Below are 24564 nucleotides of genomic sequence, written 5' to 3'. Positions count from 1 at the left end.
ATCCAGTTGAGAGGAGCCAATTGAGGTGGCTCGGGCATCTGGTTAGAAAGCCTCCCGGATGTGTTCTTAAAGCCATGTCCTACTGTTAGGAGGATGACCCAGGACACATTGCAGGGAGCATATCTGCCGTGGAAATGCTTTGCCATCCCACAGGAAATGGCGGAAGAAGTGGCTGGGGAGAGCAAGGTCGGGACTTCCCTGCTAAAGCTCATGGCCCCGCTACTCAACCTGATCGGCAGACGAGAATGGACGGATCAATTTATGGACAGTTTGATTGTTTTCATACGGGAAAGCAGCCTTCAAGATTTCAAAAGGAAATAAAAAAGCCCAGAAGTGTTTGCATATGGTGCTTCTAATAGCGCTCTGCTCACTTTGAAGAACTTGCCCTGCTTCACAAGCACAGAGAATTAGAAAGAAGGGGAGATGGTCCGAGGAGTATGATTGTACAGATGTCACTACAGTGTGTAGATGTGATTGCGAACATGACCCTTGAGGTGTATTGGCGCCATTAGCTTCAATGACCATCAATTCAGCCTTACTTTCCTTGACAGCTTCTAAACTCCGCGGGCGTGTCGCCTCGGGAGAATTATTGATGGAATATGGGGGCATTAAGGGGAAACCTCTTCCATACAGCAGCATAATTCCAAATGAGGGGGTGGTTACACAGTAGCTAGCCCAAGATTTGGGAGTAAGGCCAAACAGCCCGTTGGTGAATAACTGAAACATAATGAGCCCATGAGACACAAGGGATTTTGTCCACATGCGATATGACTACTACAGCAATAAATACGATTGAACAAAATGATTAGATAAACCTGAGGGTTATTCAAGACCATGGACTATCTGCTCCATATCTTTATGGGGACCGTCACACATACAACAGTCCATCCCCCAATACACAGACACACCTAAACGGATCCAACTTGGAAACCCAAACAAATTATTTTCTGTGCAGTTACCGTCATGTTGTGCACATCAATTGATTAGGATGATCACTTTGCTGCTCTGAAATGTAAATTTCTCCACTGTGAGACTAATAAAGGCAAATCCAATCCAATCCAACACAACACTAAAATATATTTGTCTTCTGCATTTTTTTTCATTGACTGTTCTCGTCACAATAATCGTAAACCTTTTTTTTATTTGTTAAAACCGGTTCTTATACATTGAGCAACAAAGACTGGAAGTTAGCACCTTTGTAGCATGGCAAGATGAGAAACCTCCAAATCGGTATGTCGCTTCAGGTGCCGCCAGGCCAATTCGATCTATGAAAAAGTGCAGCGGCTGAGACATGAATCATTCCACATTTTGCAGTTAATATCATTTGCTGCCTTTTTAACGGCAATGATGTCACCTTTGCATCCTAAGGCAGTGTGTCATGTTCTGTCATCTCGCAGCGCCATGGGCATCTTCTCTGGTAATGGGTTTGACAGACTAATTCATTGTCTAACATTATTGAGCCAATACACATATTTTCTATTTTCTATAAAATGACACAAATGCAGTTCTGCCTTGAGAGATGTTAACGTGTTGCATAGGACAAAACATTTCCTCATCAAAAAGTATAAATTTGCCATGAATGTGTTCCAGCAAAAGCAAAATGTAATGTATACTAACTCATTCATTTCCATTCACGAATTTATTCGGGAATTGAAAATATGACGTAGAGCGCCATTCTCGAATTTGTTCGGGTTTTGGTTTTTCTTGGTGGGGTGCTGATAAAGCTTAGGCCAGACCTCTGGCAATGTTTTTTCCCTTCCATGAGGCGGCCCATTTTCCATTTTAGTGCTTTGTTCCAGCTTCAGCTGTTGTCACAGTGCTATATCCACCAATATGTATGTATTGCATTGTATTTTGACGGCCACCCTCATTTCAAGCTCACATAACCCCAAACTCATAATTTAGGAATTACCTCTCTTTTTTCTGATTAAAGAAGAGTGCCTAAGATTTCTTACGCTGCATCGAATGTTTATGTAGTCCTAAAACTCAATACTCAACTCAAATGGGTCCTGGAATTCAAGTGACAATGACAAAAACCCGAGCACTGGAGTGGACACATTTTTGCACATCTGGTAGTGAAGGAGTTAAATAAGAGAAACAACACCACATAAACGTGTGCTGTATGAATAATGATAATTAAACAGAATGTGAAGAGATTTAACAATTGGTCTGCTTCAGTTTGATGCAGAACATTTGTTGTGCATGTATGACCAATTTGGGGGCCCAGGGAGCAGTACAATAAGCATATAGATATACCTGTACATGAAGATGGTCACTATTCCTTAGTAGGTTACAGCATAATTGATTTGGGAGAGGATAAAGAATACATGCATGTGTAATAATAGAAGTATTTTACAATGCAATTACAATTTTCATTGGCCCAAACTCAAAGTGCTGCAGACTTGAAAAGTTAAGCAAAAAAAAACATACCCACTCGGAAAATCCCCAAAACAGGGTTAAAATCATTCCGAATAAAAAATTGTCGGCCTTACAAGAAGATTTCCAGGCCTGTTTTAAAGGAGCCCAAGCTCTGGGAAGCCCTCATCTGAGTTGGAAGGCTATTCCAGAGTCGTCAATGCAAAAAAATAAATTTGAAAAGATTTCAAAAGAAGTAAAAGAACTCTAAAATGTAAAGGCAGGCATGAACGGGGTCCAGTTTTGGAATTAGGTGCTCCTTCCCAAGGCACTTTAGTTAGGAGGCGAGCAGCAGTATTTTGGAACAACGGGCGATTGCGGAAGGAAGAACAGGTTGACTCTAAATTAAAATGCATTACCAGAATATGTGGAAAATGCCTGTCATACATCCTAGTTAGTCTTTCTCTTCAAAACAACCTCGATAGTTGAAGTGAGGTTCCCATACACGACACGGGGATGAAATGATTGCAGAGGCAGCCACCACATGAATGAAACAGAAAGAAAGGGTCACTCTCAAAGTGCGCAGACTACGGTCACTCTATAAAACATCTCCACTCAGGGCAGAATCACTTTCTCCTCTGTGTCTAATTCACCCCTAAGGGTGCACTGACGCTTCAGTATCTTCACTACCTTTCACGGCAGTTATTTTCAGGTCATCAGCATTTTCAGGCCATCAGCATCACAGGTCCAAGTCTCTCCACGTGACAATAATTTGAAATCTTCATCAGCCAAAGCGTCAACTGCTTCCCCGCTCACGCATGCACAACATTGATTTCCCATCAACGCTCAGATTTACGGTCCTACTTGTGGTGTCAGTGAATCAGAAAGATGTGACGTTTACATATTTCTTGCGATGCTTCCCTGCTTCTGCCTCGCCAAATTGACATTTGTCATGACGAGTGGTTGTGGGACTGATGTAAAGCTGTAAAGAATTTCTTGTGTAAAATGATGGAGCCGGTGGTACGGAAAGAAGCAAAGAATTGCTGACCTCATCTTTACCCTTCAGCAATATAATAAAACACTTTGAACCCAAACAGGAAAAACCGTTCAATACGCTCCATTTAAAGGACAACCGACGTCACTTTTTTGTTTTTTAACTGACACCAGAAAAACGTTTTATAGCATCTAAAATACCCAAAACATGCAGTATGATATTTTAGTCAAATGCAAAACACCAATAAAAATGACTTAAAGTGTCCAAAATCTGCAAAAAATTGACCTGCGAATCAGGCCTTTTCAGAAAGTCCCGCCCCCATTTCGTGACGTCACACCAGGACGTCTTGCATTGTTTGTGAATCAAAACAATGGCTTCAGATTCAGAGAATATGCTTTCTTGTTACACATCCATTTATGAATATGATTCAAATAGACCTGATGAGCAAAGCATACATGTTTGCAATCGATTAAAGAATTTATTTGGGCCATTTTGAGGCAACATTGGGGGACAATCTCTCACAAAAAAGAGGCACAAAATGGCGACCAGCTCCGGTGAGGAATTAATCAGCCCGTTTCCACAGGCTGATCTATTCCTTCCATGGAGTTTGCCTCCCTCTGTTGGCGGCTTTTGGGTGTAAGACATGGTTTAAAAAAACAGTACAGCAAAATACATTGACGTGATGGAAAGACGCTACAATGCGTCTTTTTTACGGTGAGGAGGCGGTCCTTTTCTGACGTCACGTACGGACTCGTCACCAACTCAAAAACAAGACTTCCTGAATGGTCAGTGCGAGTCTTAAAACGTTAAATATAGCTATATGCTGTGGAATCTTATTAAAATACGCCCAGTAGAAGTCATTTGAAGCCATTTTACAAATTATGGACACAACTTGTCCGGAGACGTCGGTTGTCCTTTAAGCAGAAAAAGAAATGTAAATGATGTGGAAGCAAAACAGCTGATAAAAATCAAACCATTAAAATGATGGAATAAATGCCTCTTTTTTTCCTTTCTCACTTGTTGCTCTGGTTGAGGTGGTCCAACACACAAATGCCCCCAAAACAACAGCAGCAGATAAGGGGGCCGACACACAATCATTTCCTCTGCAAGCAGGTTTTGTAATTACATTCGAACATAGTGAGTCACGACTGTAACAATGCCTTCCATGCAGACAGTGTGGCAAGACACTTGGAGATGGTTCAATGTGTGAAAGGTTATCTGCTGCTATGTGCTCTGTGATTGACTGGTGACCACTCTCACATTGTAGTCTGCCCTTCACGTGAAATCAAATTGGACAGACAGCAGCTTTCCACAATGCTGAATAGAAGTAATGATGGTAGGAGCATATAATGTATATTTGATAAAAAATCTTAAAAAAACACGAGGGCCGCCTGTGACAAAAACATACCACCACTTGTAAATAAAATACGGGATACACACAAAGGACACATTCACATGTGCAAGATTTTGAGAAACATTTTTAGAGTATTTTCCCTCTCTCTGCAAAAAGTGTTAGTCACTTCAGAGGCCGTAGCCACATTGAATTGGCCATGACAGCACATAAGCTGAAATCTGATTGGTCCACAAAAATGTTGCTCCCACATTAAAGGACAACCGTCGTCACATTTTTGTTTCTTAACTGACATCAGAAAGACGTTTTATAGCATCTAAAATACCCAAAACACGCAGTATGATATTTTTATTCAAATGCAAAACACCAATAAAAATGACTTAAAGTGTCCCAAATCTGCAAAAAATTGAGCTGCGAGTTGAGCATTTTCAGAAAGTCCCGCCCCCAGTTCGTGACGTCACGCCAAGACGTCTTGCTTTGCTGAAAAATCAAAACAATGGCTTCAGATTCGGAGAATATGCTTTCTTGTTACACATCCAGTTATGAATATGATACAAATAGTTCTGAAGAGGAAAGCATAATGTTTGCAATCAATTAAATATTTTTTTTCAGACAAACTCCTCTTTTCCTTTCGGCTTTTCCCCTCAGGGGTCGCCACAGCGAATCAATGTTCTCCATCTATCCCGGTTTTGTGCATCCTCTTCTCGCACACCAGCTACATTCATGTCCTCTTTGACCACATCCATAAACCTCCTCTTCGGTCTTCCTCTCGGTCTCCTGCCTGGCAGTTCAAGGCTCAGCATCCTTCTCCCGATATAGTCACTCTCTCTCCTCTGGACATGTGCAAACCATCTCAGTCTGGCCTCTCTGACTTTCTCTCCAAAGACTTTAATATGAGTTGTCCCTCTAATGTACTCATTCCTGATCCTATCCAACCTGGTCACTCCCAAAGAAAACCTCAACATCTTGAGCTCTGCTACCTCCAGCTCTGCTTCCTGTCTTTTCTTCAGTGGCACTGTCTCCAGTCCAAACATCATGGCTGGTCTGACCACGGTTTTATACACTTTTCCTTTCATCCTAGCTGAAACCCTTCTATCACACATCACACAGGTTTTCAGACAAACAGTACAGCAAAATACATTGACGTGATGAAGGACTGCTACAATGTGTCTTTTTGTCGGTCAGGGGGGGTCCTTTCATGACGTAACGTGAGGACTCGTCACCAACTCAAAAACAAGACTTCCTGAATATTCAGTGCGAGTCTTAAAACGTAAAATATAGCTATATGCGGTGGAATCTTTGTAAAATACGATCAGTAGAAGTAATTTGAAGCCATTTTACAAATTATGGACACAACTTGTCCGGAGACGTCGGTTGTCCTTTAAGGATCTGCTATGAAATGCACATTTTCATGTCATAAATATTCGAAATGAGGTTGGAAATGTAGGCCAGTGCTGATCCTAGCAGCCCGCACCTGTCAATCATCTTTCACATCTAGATTTAAGCCTTTTCGATCAGAGCTGACATTTATTCAACGTGACATACCGGATGCGACATTAAGCTCTCTCAACAATAATGGTGGGCTGTTGTCCGTCATACACCGGGCTACAATTTTCAGATTCCACTCTGTCGTCTCCCTTAACTTCTGCTGAGCCAGGGCCAGACACCGTAATGTTCCCATCATACTTTTTCAACCTTTATCTCACGTCTTCTTCCACAAATTCCACTTTGACCATTTTCTCCTTAAACCATTCCTGTGAACACCTCATTATCCCTTATCTGCTTTCCTTAGTCTCTCACCTATCTCTCCTTGTCATTCTGACCTAATCTTTCTCTTTTTCCCATTTTTTTCTGCATCTACCGCCAGTCGCTAACTGCCACCTTTTAATAACCGCAAAGTTGCCATTGTCCCCATCAGTTTTTGCTCATGCCAGCAAACACTTAAGCGTGGTATAAGGAACCCACTCACGGACACACAAGTTTTGCGTAAAATATCTTGTCCAAAGCCGTGACAATTTGTGCCAACCTGTGTAAAATTGTTCTCTCGGCTGCCTTCAAAACACTGCACTCCTCTTAAGGTGACATCTTGGCAAAAGGGGGATGGCCAAGAACTTCACATCAGAGGAAGACATTTTAATTATCAAATAGTTTGATATTATCAGTTAAAATATTTGATGATTATAATTGCACTCTTGTCCCAGCACCCCTTTGATGATTTTGCACCCTGGTAAGTGGGTGAGTAAATCGTGGCGTTACCAACAAAATCCAATAATCCTCTCAATAAAAAAAATCCATTTTGGTAACACCCATCCTGATCTGCTCATTTGCTTAAAAGGTGATGAGTATACTTCTATGACTATTTCACGAGATGCCATTAAACATTTCATGAATCATTGGGGGGGAGGCCCGGTGGTCAGTGAGTCCACTTCACAGTGTAGAGCAGGGGTCGGGAACCTTTTTGACTAAGAGAGCCATAAAAGTAAGATATTTAGAAATGTTTTTCAGCGAGAGCCACACGCACGCGCGCGCACATACAAACGCTCGCGTCGCGCGCACACACACGTGCACGTGCGGCCACTTTTCAACAAAATATCAGAATGTATTATTTAAAATAACTTTGTGATAGTACTCACCGTTAACATGGATGGTTTTCCGTTCCTCGTGTTTGGTAAAAATCCAGGAAAACGATCGGAATGAAATTCAATTTGCCGGTCCAGAGGCGAGGTTACTGCTAGCTAGCCTGCACACGGCTCATAAGCTTCCACACTTGCTATGTGCAATCTACTTCTCGCAGAAGTATGTTAATGCTAACGTTAACATCGGGCTTGTTAAAATGTCACTGACATTCGACCGACTGTTTCATTGATGGTATTGTTTCATTGCAAATTAGAATCAGAACATTTTCTCTCCTCTAATGCTCCGGTGCCTTCATGCGGAAGTGCACAAGTTGGGCTCATTTAAAGGGGCGTTTACCTATTTCAACATGACGGCCACTATCATCCAATCAAAATTGCGCTTTCCGCCAACTGCAGCGCCAACGGGAAATGAACGGCGAAAAAAAACGACAATCAATATGTATTATAATATGTAATATTTATCAGCGAGCCATAAGCAATCATCAAAAGAGCCATATATGGCTCGCGAGCCATAGGTTCCCGACCCCTGGTGTAGAGGTACCAGGTTCAATTCCAAGACATGTATGGCAAGCCATTACTCTAAATTGTTCCTAGGTGTGAGTGTGAGCGCAGAGCGTTGTTCGTCTATGTGTGCCCTGCAATTGGCTGACAACCGGTTCAGGGTGTCCTCCGCCTAGTGCCTGAAAACAGCTGGAATTGGCTGCAGCACTGACCGCTAGCCCTCCTGAGGATAAGCGAATCGGAAAATGGATGGATGGATGGATGGATGGATGGATGGATGGATGGATGGATGGATGGATGAGTGATGTGCTCATAATTTGGACTGGTAACTACAGACAAATCAGTTTTAACTTCTTTCCCAATTATGAAAATGTGGGACAACGCACACACGAAAAAAGGAAAAATTTCACAGTGCACCCTGACTGATTTTATAGTGTTCAGTGTACCTTAAGTGAATGACCCAGCAAGCTCTAGATTGAGGACGATAATGAGAAATCTCACGTGGACCAATTGCTGTCATGTCCGTAACTGACACGTTATGGCAACATGGTTGCATTATGCAATAGGGCAGGGGTCGGGAACCTATGGCTCGCGGGCCATATATTGGATTGGATTGGATTGGATATGCCTTTATTAGTCTCACAGTGGAGAAATTTACATTTCACAGCAGTAAAGTGATGAAAGGAATGAAAGTAGAAAAACAAAATACATGAGCTGCTGGAAAGGCAGCCACTCTCGCGGCGCCGTCTTGAAGTCAAAATAACAAAAAAAACTAAATAACAAAATATATGGCTCTTTTGATGATTGCATATGGCTCGCGAGCCATATATGGCTCTTTTGACGATTGCATATGGTTCGCCGATTCATCTAAATACATACAGTAAAGTCTCGTTATATCGATATCGGTTATATCGATAGTACTGCTTATTACGATATTATTTCTATGAACGCAATGATAAAATGTACATGCCGCAGGATCGGATATATCGATAGTCCGGTTATATCAATATTTTTTCCGACTCCCGAGAATATCAATATAACGAGACTTTACTGTATTTTCGGTTTTTTTTCTGTTCATTTACTGTTGGAGCTGCAGTTGCCAGAAAGCGCAATTTTGATTGGATGACACTGACCTAGGTTGACGGAAAGGGCAATTTTGATTGGATGATGCGGGCCGTCAGTTGAAACAGGTAAACGCCCTTTTGAATTAGCCCGACGAGTAAAAACAAAGTACACTTCAGCTTGAATGCACTGGAGGATTTGCCTTTGTGGAGAGAAAAGGTTCTGAATCTAATTTGCAATGAAACAATACCATCGATGAAACAGTCGAATGTCAGGGACATTTTAACAAGCCCCATGTTAACGTTAGCATCAATATACTTCTGTGAGAAGTATGTTGCATAGCAAGTGTGGAAGCTAATGAGCCGTGTGCAGGCTAGCTAGCAGTAACTTTTCATATGGACCCGGCAAGTTGACTTTCATTCCGATCGTTTGGCTGGATTTTTACCAATCACGAGGAACGTAAAACCATTCATGTTAACGGTGAGTACTATCACAAAGTTATTTTAAATAATACATTCTGACATTTTGTTGAAAAGTGGCCGCGCGTGCGTGTGTGTGGGTGCGCGCTCGCGTGTTGTGGCTCTCACTGAAAAACATTTTTAAATATTTTACTTTTATGGCTCTTAGTCAAAAAGGTTCCCGACCCCTGTAATAGGGCATCGTTACTGCTGAAAAAAAATACAAAAAAAAATATGAATACATGGTGTATTGTATTCACATACAAGCAAATTTTGTGTTACATCGTCAAAAAGAAAAAATAACCAGACGTTTGTTTGTTTTAATCAGTACCCACGACTTGGTGACGTGAGTCTACCTTTCAGGAGGCCCAGACATACGTAACTGAAAACGTGGGTTACACTCTCGAATGCTCAAAAAGCAAAAGCTTAAGACAGGAAAGATTCGGACACATCGAAGCTAGTGTGTACTGCACAGTCGTGTGATTTCGCCGATTCCCTAAGACTGCATTGCCCTCTGTGGGCCAAAAGAAAAAATACACGGGCTTTTCTAAAAAATGAACACCTCAGCTCGTTGGATGAATTCATTCCTCTTTCTGTTCTACTTTTTAAACATACCCATGATATTTTTTAAATCCATAATTTACTCAACTGAACCATAAAGCATTTTAAAGACCACGAGCATTACACAATACAGTGAAGAGTCGATAAGGTTAGTCCAAACACATCCACGCTAATACACGCATTCCGCGTTGTATTTGTTTCGAGTACCTGTGCTTCAAGTATTTGTAACCTTTGGCAATAGTTGTAACACATCCTGTATTAAGGTCCGCGGTGACGCCGTTTCCATATCTGTAGTCAATACATTCTAATGTATGTTTTGTCGACGTGACGCATGACATTTTCACTCGTACAAAAAGAGCTATTTCTAGTGGCTATGCTGCACCTTGGAAACACAGTAAAAAAGCATCCTGCGGGTATTTGTGCAATCTATGCCGGCACATGTTCCGGAAACCAAGTCAATGATCTGAATGATTCCCTGACAGCCAGCTCGATATCATCTGACGTTAGAAACACTGTACCGGTAAAGAGCAGGGGCTTCCACGAGCAGGTATCAAGCATGCAGTTTCTGATCGATACTGGCCATATACATAACACTTTTAAAACTCAAAAACAGCAACGGTATTGATATGAAGTCAGGTACAGATACTTTTAGAAGCACAGAATTACTCTATCAAGTTATGCAAAATTGTCCATGTTCTCGCGTTCTTGTCATGTCAACGTCCGTCTTTTTGACAGTCAATAACAAGGCTACCTGGAGTGAGGTTTGATGATCTGAAAGAGATTGATGGTTCGCTTTAATTCTAAGTAGGTTCGTTGTCAGATCTCCCAGGCAAATGACACGCAGATGTGATGTGTTCCAGAGCTTGATCGTGGCGTGGAGTCGAGCAGGGTGTTTCGTCGTGCTGTGATGTCCGTCCGACGCCCGGCGTGAGCCGGGCATGCATGTGCTGGTCTTTGCAAGTCTCTTTGAGAGTCCCCGATGATTCTGAATTCTCTCTGTCCCGCGACGGCTACTTTTACACCATTTTCAACCATGGGACATGCGTCAGGCTGAGACGCACATCAAAGAGATCTAGGGCTTGAAAGACATCAAGGATGCGGTGCGCGCCGGTGACCCCACAATCTCGCTAATTTGGAAACCCCAGTTGTCAGTTAGCTTGCTCACCTGTGGGATGTCCCAAACTTGGTGTTTGATGATCATTCCCCAAGTTTCTCAGTCTTTTTGCCACATTTCCCAGCTTGTCGGAACATAAAATAATAAATTCATAATTATTTGATAGAAACAATGAAAAGCTCAACAGCGTCAACATGAAATATGGTGTCTTTGTCATGTCTACAATTGAATAGTGGTTGAACATTATTTGCAAATCACGAGATTCTATTTTTATTTGTTTAACACATCATCCAAACTTAAGAACATTGAAATTTGGTTTGTATGTTTGACCATTGTTTTCTGCATTTTTTTCCTTGAACGCTATACAGTCAAACCTCGGTTTTCGACCATAATCTGTTCCAGAAACCTGTCCGAAAACCGATTTGTTAAAAAACCGAAACATTTCCCATTATAATGAATATAATCAATGTCTGCTTCTCCTTTTGATCGTGAGTGAACAGTACAAACACACCTGCTCACAATGGAACGCTACACGAGGATAATGCGTCAGTCACAAAGAGACATGACACAAGGAAGTGACATACAGTACAAGGAAGCGGAGACGAGACTAGTGGTGCATTCAGCTGCGCTCAGTTTGGTCAGAACAGATTTTCATTAGTAAACTGTGGCAAAAAAAAAAACAATGATTTTGGTCGAACACTGAATTGGTCGAGAACAGACGTTCAAAAACCGAGGTTTGACTGTATAAGTAAAAAAAAAAAAAAAAAAAACACTGAACCAACAGGAATACAGCGGTATTCGTCTTGTTTAATAATGTAGTAAAAATATATGGTACATGAATAAACAAACGTATTGTAAGCGTGTTCATTTTGTTATTAGTCTGTGAAAAAACAGTTTTATGGTGACTGAACAGAGCATCCGTCTTCGTGTTTGTCCTTTCTCTTTTACATCGCACTTCCACGCTCCCAGGAAGCTCTTCTCAAAGACACGCTTCAGACTGCTGCAGTGGGTTGTTTACACTGCACTTGCTTGGGACAAAAAGCAAAAGGGGAGAGCCATGATTTCGGAGGGCTGGGGGAAGCAATCGCTAAAAGGTTAAAAAACGACATCATCTGTGTCACTGTTAGGCTGTGGCTTATTTGCGATAGGTGGGTGTGGCTTCTTGTAAATCTCTGTGGAGCGGAAGAGAAAGTTTGGCTAAATTATTCCAGAGCCAGTTCAACCTGAAATTAATCCATGCATCATTCAAAAGAAACACATATTGGGATGAAATGGGCAAGAAAAAGATCTATGCAGATGAATGGGTGGATGCAAAGCCCAACAAGTCATTGGAAACGAAGAAGCTCAATGCTGTTGAGAGTCAGTGACATTACGAAAAGCATAGATTCAGTGTTTCCTCTGCAGGGCCAGACAGAAATGTTGCCTCTAACGACAACAACAGCCCTTGAATTATTACTCTGAAGAGTAAACACTTCTGAGCATTGGTGAATGAAAAGGCATTCATTGTTTGCAAGCATGAGACTAGATGGAAGTTGTTAAAAGAATGAAGGCACAAATTAGATTCTCGGCATAGCTGTTTTTACCAGAGGCTTTTGAGTCCCAAAGAGGCTCTAGTTTGGGCAGCCTAGACACTTTAGGAGACGCCCATCCAACTACAATGGGGGAAAAAAGCAGTAAAACATTGAATGATTTATTGGGGGAAATTGTGTACTTTCACGCATGATTCCAACCATTGCGCTGGTGTACATGACTATTCTGAGAAAGATCTTCTGAATTAGCCAGAAAGCTATTATTTATACACCATAAATAATACCGTTGCGCCAGCAATTTGTAGACACAAACAGAACAATTTCTTTAAGGCTTGTCCGCTAGATGGCAGACATATTAAACTTGTTGCTATTCATCCAATATACTGGCTGTCCATTTCCATTTTCTGAACGGTTTATCCTCACAAGGGTCATGGGGCATTAAGGAGCCTATCCTAGTTGTTTTCGGGCAGTAAGCGGGGATGCCCTGAAGCGATAGCCAGGCAATTGCAGGGCACACAACAAACTATTCAAACTCACAATCAAACCTAGGGACAATTTGGAATGTTCAATCAGGCTCCCATGCATGTTTATGGAATGTGGGAGGAAACCCACGAGCTTTGTGTTTAACTTAATAGGCATAGATAACGCAAAGTCCCCTTGGGAGTAAGCTAAGTAGAGAACATCTTGACTTCAGCCATAGTGTTCACTCTATACTTTTGTGACATTTTTGCTTGGTGGTGTGCAGTGAGATTTTAATGTAAGGAACGCTCAATAAAGGTTGGGAAAACTGCACACATTACATCGTGAGATACACACATCCATAAAAATTGTACTTGACATTGGCGCTTTGACATATGAGGGACAAGATGTCTGACTTTTTCAAAATATGATCTGATGCTCAGCCAAATAGTAAATATTCTTCACCTCAAGATCATTTAATAATTCCTTACATTGTGTTTGATTGTTTTTACACAGTGTGATATTGGAGACTTTCTTAAAAAATAACATGTTTCACAATCTGTTGTTTTATGGGAAGCTGGAAACCAATTAATGGGAATTCATTTCAATCGGAAAAGGTAATTTGAGATAAGACTGTTTCAAATTTCAAGGCACCGTGACACACAGTATATAAGAAGGATGAAAAACTAATGCTATCAGCTGAATCTAAAAATCCAACAGTAGTGATATGCTGCTTCCTCGGGTTTAGATCAAGAAATGAAAAACTACAACCATTTAAAGGTCATTTATGCAAATGAGGTTGGGAAAAGAGCGTGTGATGTGGAAAGACAAACCTGGAACAGGTGGAGGGGTGACCCTCTCCGCTTGGCCCTCCTCCGTATTCAGTGGGTCCACACGGTGCTTCCGCTTCAGGTACAATTTTCTCACCTTCTTCTTGCTTTGCTCAGTGGCCGTGCCTATGACAAAATGTGGACCAATACATTGGAAATGATCGGCACAATGACGGGGTGCGTCACCACCCTTTAAAAATGCTTCATTTGTTTTGATATCTTACTACAGGGCTGTTTCTGTGCTGTTAAAGTACAGTAAAGTCTCGTTATATCGCTATCGTTTATATTGATAATACTGCTTATTACGACACTATTTTCATTTCCCGTGCACATTTCTAGTCTTTTTATGTATAATTAGTTCCGTTTAGTACGATTCGTGGTTTTTACGATAATCCGGTTACTACGGTGCTCTTTTTCATCTCCCGCCGGCCATTTTGCTGTTTATATCGATACACGCCATCGATCGCGCCATTGGTCGACTTGGTCACGTGAGTTTGTTACGTGACCAGCTCCAGTGTAGCAGAGCCATTTTCATTTTCAGACGCCAGCTCGTGTGTAGCAGACGAAATTGAAGTGTTTGTGTTAAAAGGTAAAAATGGGATGCAGAAGAAGATTGATGACTTTTTTAAATTGCATACATAATACAGTAAGATGTAAGCGTTGCAGTTTCCCTGTTGTGTTATGTACATGCCCACTGTACTGTATATGAATGCAATCATTTTTTGCAACAATTTTTCTTGTTTTGTCTGCTGAAGCGTGATGATTTTGAAAATTACCATACATTCCATACTGTGTATTAAAGGACAACCGATGTCACTTTTTATTCAAATGCAAAACACCAATAAAAATGACTTCACGCCAAGACGTCTTGCATTGCTTGTAAATCCAAACAATGGCTTCAGATTCGGATAATATGCTTTCTTGTTACACATCCAGTTATGAATATGATTCAAATACACTGTAGTTCTGGCGAGGAAAGCATACATGTTTGCAATCGATTAAAGAATTATATGTGCCATTTTGAGGCAACATTGGGGGAACATCTCTCACCCAAAAAAAAAAGAGGCACGAAATGGCGAGCTCATGGCCAGCTCCGTTTCTTATATGGCGCTTGGATGCCCTCTTTTGGCGGCTTTTGTGAATGCAGTTCGGCGCAGGACAGATATATCGACAGTAAGGTTATATCGACATTTTTCCTAACTCCCGAGAATATCGATATAACGAGACTTTACTGTATCTCCAAATTTGGCTTGCTCCTATTAAGCGGCATGCGTTGCTTAGGCGAAAGTTCTTTTGAAGTGAAGTCAGTTTTCACAATTCAATTGTAGCAAAGATACACTAACAGCGAGGCGCCAATAAGGACCTCCAACCTTTCTGCATTAAGTGCACATGCACTTACTTGGGCTGGAATTATCCAGAGTTTGTCTTCCGTTGTCCGTGTCCTCATGGGTCTCCTTTACATAATCGCCGCATGCCTTCAAACTGTTGACTGTACAGTCCCGCAGGTCTTTTTGCCTTCTCTCATCTGCTTTATCCCCACTCTGAAAGAAATCGATGATGCAAGAGAGACTGTTCACCCTTGCAAACACATAGCGCCTCGTTTTTATGTTAGGGTGTCTTTTCAAACCTCGGTGATGACATTTTCAATCGGCTGGAAGGGGTTGGCCATGTTTTCTTCATCAGGTTCCGCTTCGCAGACATGCCTGCCCTCCCGTTCAGCCTCCTCCCTCTCCTGCCGCTCTCTGGGAAAAAAGACATTGTAACCTTTTGGCATTTTCAAACATCCATTTTCAATCTTTGGAAGGGTTACTGTATGAAATAATATGGCTGTGTCAAATGTGATTATCCTTAAAGTGCTGAAAAAAAATTAAGACTGTGGTTGCAGAGAATAAGAACACATCTCGTCTTGTATTCTTGGCCAAGGTAAGAGTCTAGGATACATGATATATCTCACCATAGCTCCCTGCTCACCTCTCTTCTCTGATCCGCCGGACTCGTTCTGCTCTTTCTTTCTTATCCTGCTCCTCTTGAGCACGCTGCTCCGCTGTATCTTTCTGCACACGCTCAGTAATGGCCTCAAAATCTTTGGCAATATTGTTGAGGAGCCAGCTCAAACCTCTTTTAATGGATTTGTCAACTTTCTTGCCGTAACCCAAAACCGCAGAGCACGGCTCCTGGAAAAGGATTGGAAAATATTCCATGAGCATCGCTGGGATGAAACGGGCAAGGACATGCTACAAGAGCACAGGGGAAGCTGCGAGTTCTACAACCGGCAGAGCTCATGTCACTCTGCGGCCATTTCACAATAGCTGCAGAAGCACTTACGATCTGACAAAGACACTTGTTCTCATTCACAAGCTTCTCTAGCGACAGATTCTCAATGATGTCAGCTTCTGCCAGTGCTCCTTCTTGATCCTGTTTGTTGGCAAGTCTGAAAGCAGACACAGGATCTACATTGAAGAAAAAGTGTTTTCCTGCATGAAGAAAGGTGGAATCAGCCATCACTGCCTAATTTACAGCCTCCTTAGATTCTAAAACGTCTGAAGCCATGAAAAGCAATATTTGACAAGCACTGAACAGTTGAGTGACATTTTCAACTGCAATTGAGTTATTGTTCTCTGGCAGTGGTTTGTGAACCGGATTCAATCAAACCTTAAAGGACAACCGACGCCTCCGGACAAGTTGTGTCCATAATTTGTAAAATCACTTCAAATGACTTCTACTGAGCGTATTTTATAGATTCCACCGCATGTAGCTATATTTTACGTTTTAAGACTCACACTGAATATTCAGGAAGTCTTGTTTTCGAGTTGATGACGATGCCTGACGTGACGTCACGTCACGTCTGGAACGCCCCTGACCGAGAAAGCGACACACAATGCATTTTGGGTACTTTGTTTGGTCTGAAAACTTCGTGTTGATCCGTGTTAATGGCGAAATTAGATGGAAAACATAAATAATGCGATGGTGGTGTGTTGCACGAAGACGACTATTTGATACTAGTTGACACAAATTCCCAGCAGACAAATCAGCCCATTTCCAACGGAGCTTGGGCGCCATCTTTTCTGGGACGCTACATTGGAGTCCTAACGGCTCGAATTGATACGGGAGGACTTCTTTAATCGATTGCAAACATGTATGCTTTCCTCTTCAGAACTATTTCAATCATATTCATAACTGGGTGAGTAACAAGAGAGCATCTTCCCCGAATCTGAAGCCATTGTTTTGATTCTAGAGCAAGGCAAGACGTCCTGACGTGACATCACGAACAAGGGGGCGGGACCTTCTGAAACTTTGCATCTCCGAGGTCATTTTGAAGTAGTTTTGGGACACTTTAACTCATTTTTATTGGTGTTTTGCATTTGACTAAAAATATCAGCCTGCGTGTTTTGGGTATTTTAGATACTATAAAACGTTTTTCTGATGTCAGTTAGGAAACAAAAAATTGTGTTGGTTGTCCTTTAAGAGTTCTGCCATGGAGGTGAAAACACACCCGATTCAATATATCAATTAGCTATGACGCGCCCGACTGGCCTTCACTAGCTGGTTCATTGTATGCACGGTAAATCAATGTAGACCTAATACTTTTACTAAATGTGTTTACTTTTATCTATTTAAAATAAATGTGTTGTTTAGATATAATTTGTGAGAAAAAAAAATCACATTTGTATTTTTTAGTCATGAAAGATAACTACCAGTAAGAATTTAGTTTGCTGACGAAGTTTCTTGGATAAGAAGCGAAACGTCCGACACCTTCAAAGAAGGACAGATCATGGCTGAAGAAACCTTTTCATCGATGGACCACTCCTGTACAACTGAGAGCTTACACAGATGTTAGTCATGAAAGGTTTGGTGATTGAGCACATAGACTGATTGGGTTTGGTGTGCACTGGATCGGAAAAACTTGCATGCAGCTGTTAAAACTGTTCAAGAACAAGAGGCGCAATTTACTTTTTTTTGTTACTGTAACTATGCCCAAATTTGAATATGCCAGTACTGTTTTTGAATGGGAGGAATGTCGGAGCCATTTGACTACCATCGCTGGACAGCTCTGGGGCCATTGTGCTTTTTTGCGCCTGTAATGGGCAGCATCTTCACAGCCCCGCTTTGTTCAGTGGAAAGGTCAGTGCTGTTGGACAGTCTGCGGTTGGATGGATGCATGGCTTGAGGAGCCCGCGATAAGAAGAAAGCAGCGTCAGCGCAGAGCGCCGATGCGTATGTGGAACTGTCGCGGCTTGGAATTGTAGCGGATTTATGTGGGACAGGAGATGTGAGTCAATGTCTTTTCGTCAATGGATGCTACAGCTTCGTGTTTGCTTTCAACATTTAGCTTGTAGATGTACAAATTCCACCATGACGTCCCTGATCCACTGCTGACATGGATGCTTTGATCCTCTCCTCTTTCAACTAGAACTGCTTCATGTCATCACAAAGAGGGTACAGCAAGTCCTGAAGAATGAATGACTCTGTGTCTTTGTGTTGTCATATTTGTTATTTTTTCAATTTTTTTTTTTCCCAAGATGGCGGCGCATGAACACGCAGCGGCTCCCCCTTCCCGGCAAATTGGCGTTTTCATGTTTATGTTTGTTAAAGTAATTATAAGTGCCTTGCATGCTGGGTCCGAGAGGACAGTAATTTCATCTGTGCTGTATGTCATGCATATGAGCATATTTGACAATAAAGCGGACTTTGACTTTGACTTTTTGACTTTGAAATTTTGCGGAGTCTCGAGCAGGATCCTTCAACAAAGAATATATTGTAAAGGGCAAAAAAATAAAACTACAATAATTTGAAAGCTAACAAAAAGATACATAAAAAGCTTTTTCCCTGCCTGAGACCGCTCATGATGCTGGCCACCTCTGCTAAAATTGGCTACGTCCTCAGTGAAGCAGATCGTTCAATTCAACCATGAAGTCAGATTTTGAATAAATATCAGAAAAACAACATTGGCTTCATTTTTTCTGAAAGACCAGGACCGAGGCCATCCTTTTAGTAAGGTGATAGGATGAAAATTCATCTCAGTACTTCACAGCAAAGTGGTTGTTGTCACAACCTGTGTTGCACGCCTCTCTACCTCAATTTACAGACAAGTTGGGAAGATTTTGAATTCAGTTGCAACCACTCACACAAGCACAGGCTTCCCGGCGATACGCGGGTGATGCAGAACCTCTGTCATGGTCTCCCGCGTCTCCTGAATGCGCTGCACATCGCTGGAGTCCACCACAAACACTACACCGTGTGACTCTGAGTAGTAATTCTTCCATATCGCGCGGATCCTCTTCCCACCGCCCAGATCGAAGATTGTGACCTCAAATTTTCCCTGCTTCAGGTCAACCTTGGAAAAACCCACAGTTGGAGCAACATCCTGGGGATTCTCTGAAAACCAAAGTCAAACTTGCAAAATTGATCTGTAAAAAGAACACACTTAAGAAACCAGGTCCGAACCTCCTTGGATTCCTCGTACTGTGGCGGTCTTCCCAGCGTTATCCAGTCCCACCATCACCAGAGTCACTTTTCTGTTGGAGCAGAAATGAGCATTAATACGCTTATTGCAAATTACATATCAGTGAGAGAACGCTAACTGTTACATTGAAGGACACAGATGAGCCAGTTATTGAAAAAAGTCCAATCAGTGAGTGGATTGTATGAGCCAGTTATTGTCATCCAACTACACAATGGAATGTCTTCCTTAAACTGATTCACTGCCAGACGTGCGAAAATGTGCCAAGGTTTTTGTCATTGTCACTTGAATTACAGGAGCCGCAGAATTTTAGGACTTTATAAACATTCAATGCAGCGTAAGAAACTCTTTTCTTTCATCAGAGAAAATAGACTTAATTCCTAAATTAGATGGGCCTGGAGTCATATGAGCTTGAAATGAGGGTGGCTGTCCAAAATACAATGCAATATTGTATGCAACAACAGATAAAGCTGGAACAAAGCGTTACCATGGACAAAATGGAAATGCTGCCCCTTGTGGAAGGCAAAAACATTGCCAGCGTTCTGGCCAGGACTTTATCGGCACCCAAGCAAGAAAAAGCAAAACCAGAACTAATTCGGGAATGCATTCTGTCATATTTTCAATTCCAGAATAAATTTGTGAATGCCAGTGAATGAGTTAATATACATTTCACACACTTTTTTGTTTGCTTTACCTGGAACACATTCATGGCAAATTCATGCTTTTTGATGCGCCATGGGACACAAGTGACGGGATTTCCAAGTTTTTTTGGGGATACGAGCCACCATTTGGCCATTTTTTTTGGTACAAAGAATACAGGCACTGTATGTCACCAGTGAACTTCATTTACCTTACCAAACAGACACAGTTACTATTGCAACTTCTAAATCATGTTGACTGTCAAACGAGAAATAAAACAAAGTCAATTACAGGTGGTGCATTTATAACAATCATTTAGTTTTATCTTCGTTAATGATGCGTATCTTAATCCTAACAACAAAAATGCCTCTGAAATGCCAACTGGTGGCCCACAAGAGTTGCAGTTTTCGAAAAAAACAGTGAAACAACACATGGACAGAAAATGTGACAATACTCAACAGCATCTATTCTTTCTGCCCCCCCCCCCCCCCAAACACACACACATTATTTCCATTAATTGATGCCCCCCCCCCCTTTTTTTTAGATAAAGCACATAAGTGCCATGTTTCCCTCTATTTGATTATGCAGGTATAATTACTGGCAATTTCATTCATTCCGAGAAGGAAAGATGATTTGAGAGATGCATGTTTTGAGTTATGAGCAATGGTCACAGAATAAATTACATTCACATCTCAAAACCTCACCATGAACGTTTTAATGCTAAATGAGTATGCAGTGTGTCGCTCCAGCATGCTAATCTAATGTACTCACCAAGTGACAAAGACCAACAGTAGACATTTAAAGCCGACAAAAGAATTGCAACGATGTTTCCAAGGTGACAGTGAGCACATACCCTCTTATCTCCTTTCTTCATACTTAACTTTGACACTCAAGTTGAAAGGACATCAAGCGCTTAATCCATCTAACCGTCCTCAGGAGCCAGCTGGCACTCATCAGTCCAACTTCATCATGTAAATCCACGAAAAGCCGATATAATGAGCGCTCACTACCCACGACCACGTAACCCTTCACGTTCTAGATTGCAAACCCCTTGCGGTAATGTGTCAAAGGAGAGACAACAGACCTGGCTGTGGGATTAGATGAGGATTTCTGACTAAATCCACAGGCTCACATGACTCACATTTATCACGTGATCTGTGCCTTTTTCCTTATGCTATGATTGTGTTTACGTTTTTTTTCATGAGGAATACATTTCGAACAACAAAAAAGTACAGTAAAATAGTCACCTTTTTTTCTTGATGTGAAGGAAAATTCAGGCAAACATCCTTTGACTGTTTGGCGAAAATTTGCGACTTCAAGCCAACCCTGACAAACTTTGACTTGAATGCAACATTCGTTCCCTTTGAAAACAGTCACAAATGTTTACTATTCAGTGAGATGGGGGCTTTATAAATTAAGTGACAGGTGGTTTACTCAAGTTATATAAAACATAACTGTTATTGTACTTTCATTTGTACCTCCCTTCATTTATCTCGCATAAATTGTTGTTCTAAATATGTTTAGTTATATGCGAGACCGGAAAAGGTTATCTTATCAGGTATCTTATATCATCTTCTTATCCCGTCGTATTACATGTCATGTTTCATTATAGTACTATACAGTATATACTAATTTGCTTCGATGAGAAGGTTTCTTCAGCCGTCATCGGTACAAATTTGAAGGTTTCGGACGTTTCGCCTCCTATCCAAGAGGCTTCGTCAGCGAACTAAAGTCTGACTGGTCGTATCGGCCCTATTTATATATCCCTAATGTCCAGACATGGCGGCGCCGGACACAGCTATGATAGGTCCCTACTCTCAGGGTGGGGGGAGCAGAGGACCACTCCCTGTGGCCCCACTGATTGTTCCTACATTCCTGACTAACGACTGGCCTATTTGCCGCACTCCCACCAGTATCACCTCATCAGCATTACGAATTTTGACTAACCTGTTTTGCCTAAGCTGCTGCTGGGGTTGGGACAGATGTAAAGAGAGAAGTCACATCGTATGATGCCAAAGTTTCCTCAGGTTCCAATATGAGGTCTTTGATCCTCTCTACAAACCCTGTGGTGTTCTCTACGTGATATTCTGTGTTACCAACCAACGGAGCTAAAATAGTTTTTAAATATTTGGCTACATTGTATGTAGAGGAGTCAATGCTACAAACAATGGGTCTGAGGGGGAACCCTTCTTTATGTATTTTTGGCAGGCCATAGATACATGGCGTGGCCTCTCCCGGGTATAATCTAAAATACATCTGTTTGTCTATATGTTTTCCTTTCTCTAACTTTTGGAGACAGTCAATCATTTCTTTCTTGTATCTATTGGAAGGGTCCCTTTTTAGTTGCTCATACGTGTTAGAATCGCTGATTAACCTATTTATTTTGTCTTCATAATCCAATGTGTTGAGAAGCACTGTGCATCTGCCCTTGTCTGCTGGCAAAATAGTAATATTTTTGTCTTTTTGTAGAGTAGTTAACGCCTTTCTCTCTTCTAATGTTATGTTGGACGGAGGAAGTTTGGCACTACTGAGAAGAGCTGATATTTTAATGCGTAGATCATCCGCCTCTGCATACGAAAGTTTGTTATTTTTAATAGCCGATTCAGTAGCTGTGATGTAATCTATTGTAGGTATAGTTTTAGGTTAAAATGAGGTTAAAATCTTAGCGAAAGAACATAGATGGTTTGAAAGGGGGGTAAAAGAAGCGATTCTTATAAAACAACAAAATCCTTCATTAAACCGGTCTGGTGGGGTGAGGTTCAATTTGGATCGTTCATACAATAGCCTGCTTAGGCAAAACAGGTTAGGCAACTTTCGTAATGCTGATGAGGTGATACCGGTGGGAGTGGGGGTAATAGGCCAGTCGTTAGTCAGGAATGTCAGAACAATCAGTGGGGCCACAGGGAGGGGTCCTCTGCCCCCCCCAACCTGAGAGTAGGGACCTATCATAGCTGTGTCCGGCGCCACCATGTCTGGACATTAGGGATATATAAATAGGGCCGATACGACCAGTCAGACTTTAGTTCGCCGACGAAGCCTCTTGGATAGGAGGCGAAACGTCCGAAACCTTCAAAATTGTACAGATGACGGCTGAAGAAACCTTCTTATCGATGGACCACTCCTGTACGACTGAGAGCTTACACAGACGTATCAAATATTGTTCACAATTTTTTTGTCAACCATGGCGTCCATTTCACTTAAATGCAAAACTTTTTAGAACAACATCTTGTCATTGCGGACATTTATCATCAAACATCTTGTTTCTACCAGTCTTGCAACACTTAAAGCCTACAACAAAATGCATTTAATCATATGGTATCTCAACCTGAATTATAGGGGGCACAGTTTAAAATATGTACAAGCAGAAAATGAGCTCAAAAAATAACAGAAAAAAGAGAGAAAGGGGAACACATGAATTACTAAAATTATGTGGTTATAGATAAAAAATGTGTCCTTTGTGTGCTGAATTTCTTGTTTTTTTTTTTTATTGTAAACCGGCATGTTGAATATTTTGAATAGTACCTGTCGGTGTATGACGGAGGTGACAAAGAGGGGGCATTTGAGCATCAAGTAGCCCCCAAAAGGCCACACGGATTATCCTTAGGTCGGCACGAAAATGGCTGTCCTGTGAGATGTGTTGAATTTTTGGGGTGTTACTATCCCCCCACCACCCAAAAAAATGCACCGCTTACCAGTGAGTTGCATCCAACATTTTGATGGTTTGTTTTTTTTTTTCTTCTCATGTTGGCATTGATCCAAATTGGTAAATGATAACATTTAAAAACAAAGTTTCGATTTGTTGTTTAACATGGGAAAAGTATTGTATGGAGTTTGATGAGGCTTTGACAACATTCCTCTCAGGCCTCTCAACCCCAACGTTACTTTGTGAGATGACGTTTTAACATGGCTCAGTCTGGCGCCGTAGCAATGTTTCTGAATGGAATGAAATAATTATTTATAAATTGATCATCATTTAACGGAGCCGATTTTTAGGGGCTCCAAAGATGACACACCTGCAAATCAACACGTATGTCCAAATCTCTTGAACAAATAAAAACGATTTTCTTAAATTGTGCACGTATTTAAAGTAAAATTGAACTTACCTTGCCGGCTCTCGCCAGCGTTTCAACCAGTTACAACAATTCGCCATGAGGCTGAACATGTCAGGCCAAGTGCGGGCGTCTGCAGTTAAGTGGTCATCGAACCTCAGGAGTCCCTCTTCAGTCGCGTTGAGTGGCGACCGTTACCCTAACTACATTATGACAAGTCTTTAATAGCAATTTAAATAGCCATTTCAATGCTTTGGCATCACTACCAATGGTAACCTCGGCGACGTTGAATACATAGTCCAAAAACTCCGAAAACCGTTATCTAAAGCTAACGCTAGCGCTTCGAGTTGGCGATAACCGCAGCTTGTTGAACTCGTCTTAATGTCGAAACACGTCTTCTGGGTAAGCGTGGGCTTCACCCTGAACCGATAGTCGAGTTTTAAAAGAGAGAAATTTCAAAAGGAGGAACATGTTTGTTTACATTGCGAATGAGGCCATTAGCAGTTAGCTTCCTTGCGCTTTGCTGTGCCTTCTGTTTCGTTGCTAAGATGCGGGCGTGATGACG

General features: G+C 41.6%; 1 protein-coding gene across 5 annotated transcripts; it reads right to left on the bottom strand.

The window, feature by feature from the left end:
• Positions 1–11815: 11815 nt before the first annotated feature.
• Positions 11816–24564, bottom strand: arl13b (ARF like GTPase 13B). 5 transcript variants are annotated; one of them, XM_088998229.1, is made up of 10 exons: positions 20833–20988; positions 19296–19368; positions 18977–19226; positions 16176–16281; positions 15822–16024; positions 15478–15592; positions 15250–15391; positions 13854–13976; positions 12616–12684; positions 11816–12204 (listed from the first exon to the last, which is right to left on the bottom strand). In XM_088998229.1, the coding sequence occupies exons 1-10, from the start codon at positions 20902–20904 to the stop codon at positions 12128–12130; spliced, it is 1230 nt and encodes a 409-aa protein (XP_088854355.1). In that variant the 5' UTR covers positions 20905–20988; the 3' UTR covers positions 11816–12127. The 5 variants fall into 5 exon arrangements, with proteins under 5 accessions (XP_088854355.1, XP_088854342.1, XP_088854328.1 ...); XM_088998216.1 differs by having other exon boundaries at positions 11818–12204; positions 19296–19366; positions 20804–20883; XM_088998202.1 differs by lacking the exon at positions 20833–20988 and adding an exon at positions 24054–24564 and having other exon boundaries at positions 11819–12204; positions 19296–19366.

Source organism: Hippocampus bargibanti, linkage group LG01 (assembly GCF_051943395.1).
Source record: "Hippocampus bargibanti isolate YZ-2025 linkage group LG01, ASM5194339v1, whole genome shotgun sequence".
NCBI lineage: Eukaryota > Metazoa > Chordata > Actinopteri > Syngnathiformes > Syngnathidae > Hippocampus > Hippocampus bargibanti.
This window is presented reverse-complemented; position numbering and strand designations above follow the sequence as displayed.

Coding starts and splice junctions, on each gene's coding strand:
- arl13b (XM_088998229.1), bottom strand. CDS start 20,904: ATGAGTGCCAGCTGGCTCCTGAGGACGGTTAGATGGATTAAGCGCTTG. Junction 15,392..15,477: donor TTGAAAATGTCATCACCGAG/GTTTGAAAAGAC, acceptor GATTTCTTTCAG/AGTGGGGATAAAGCAGATGA. Junction 12,205..12,615: donor TTGGGACTCAAAAGCCTCTG/GTAAAAACAGCT, acceptor TCCGCTCCACAG/AGATTTACAAGAAGCCACAC.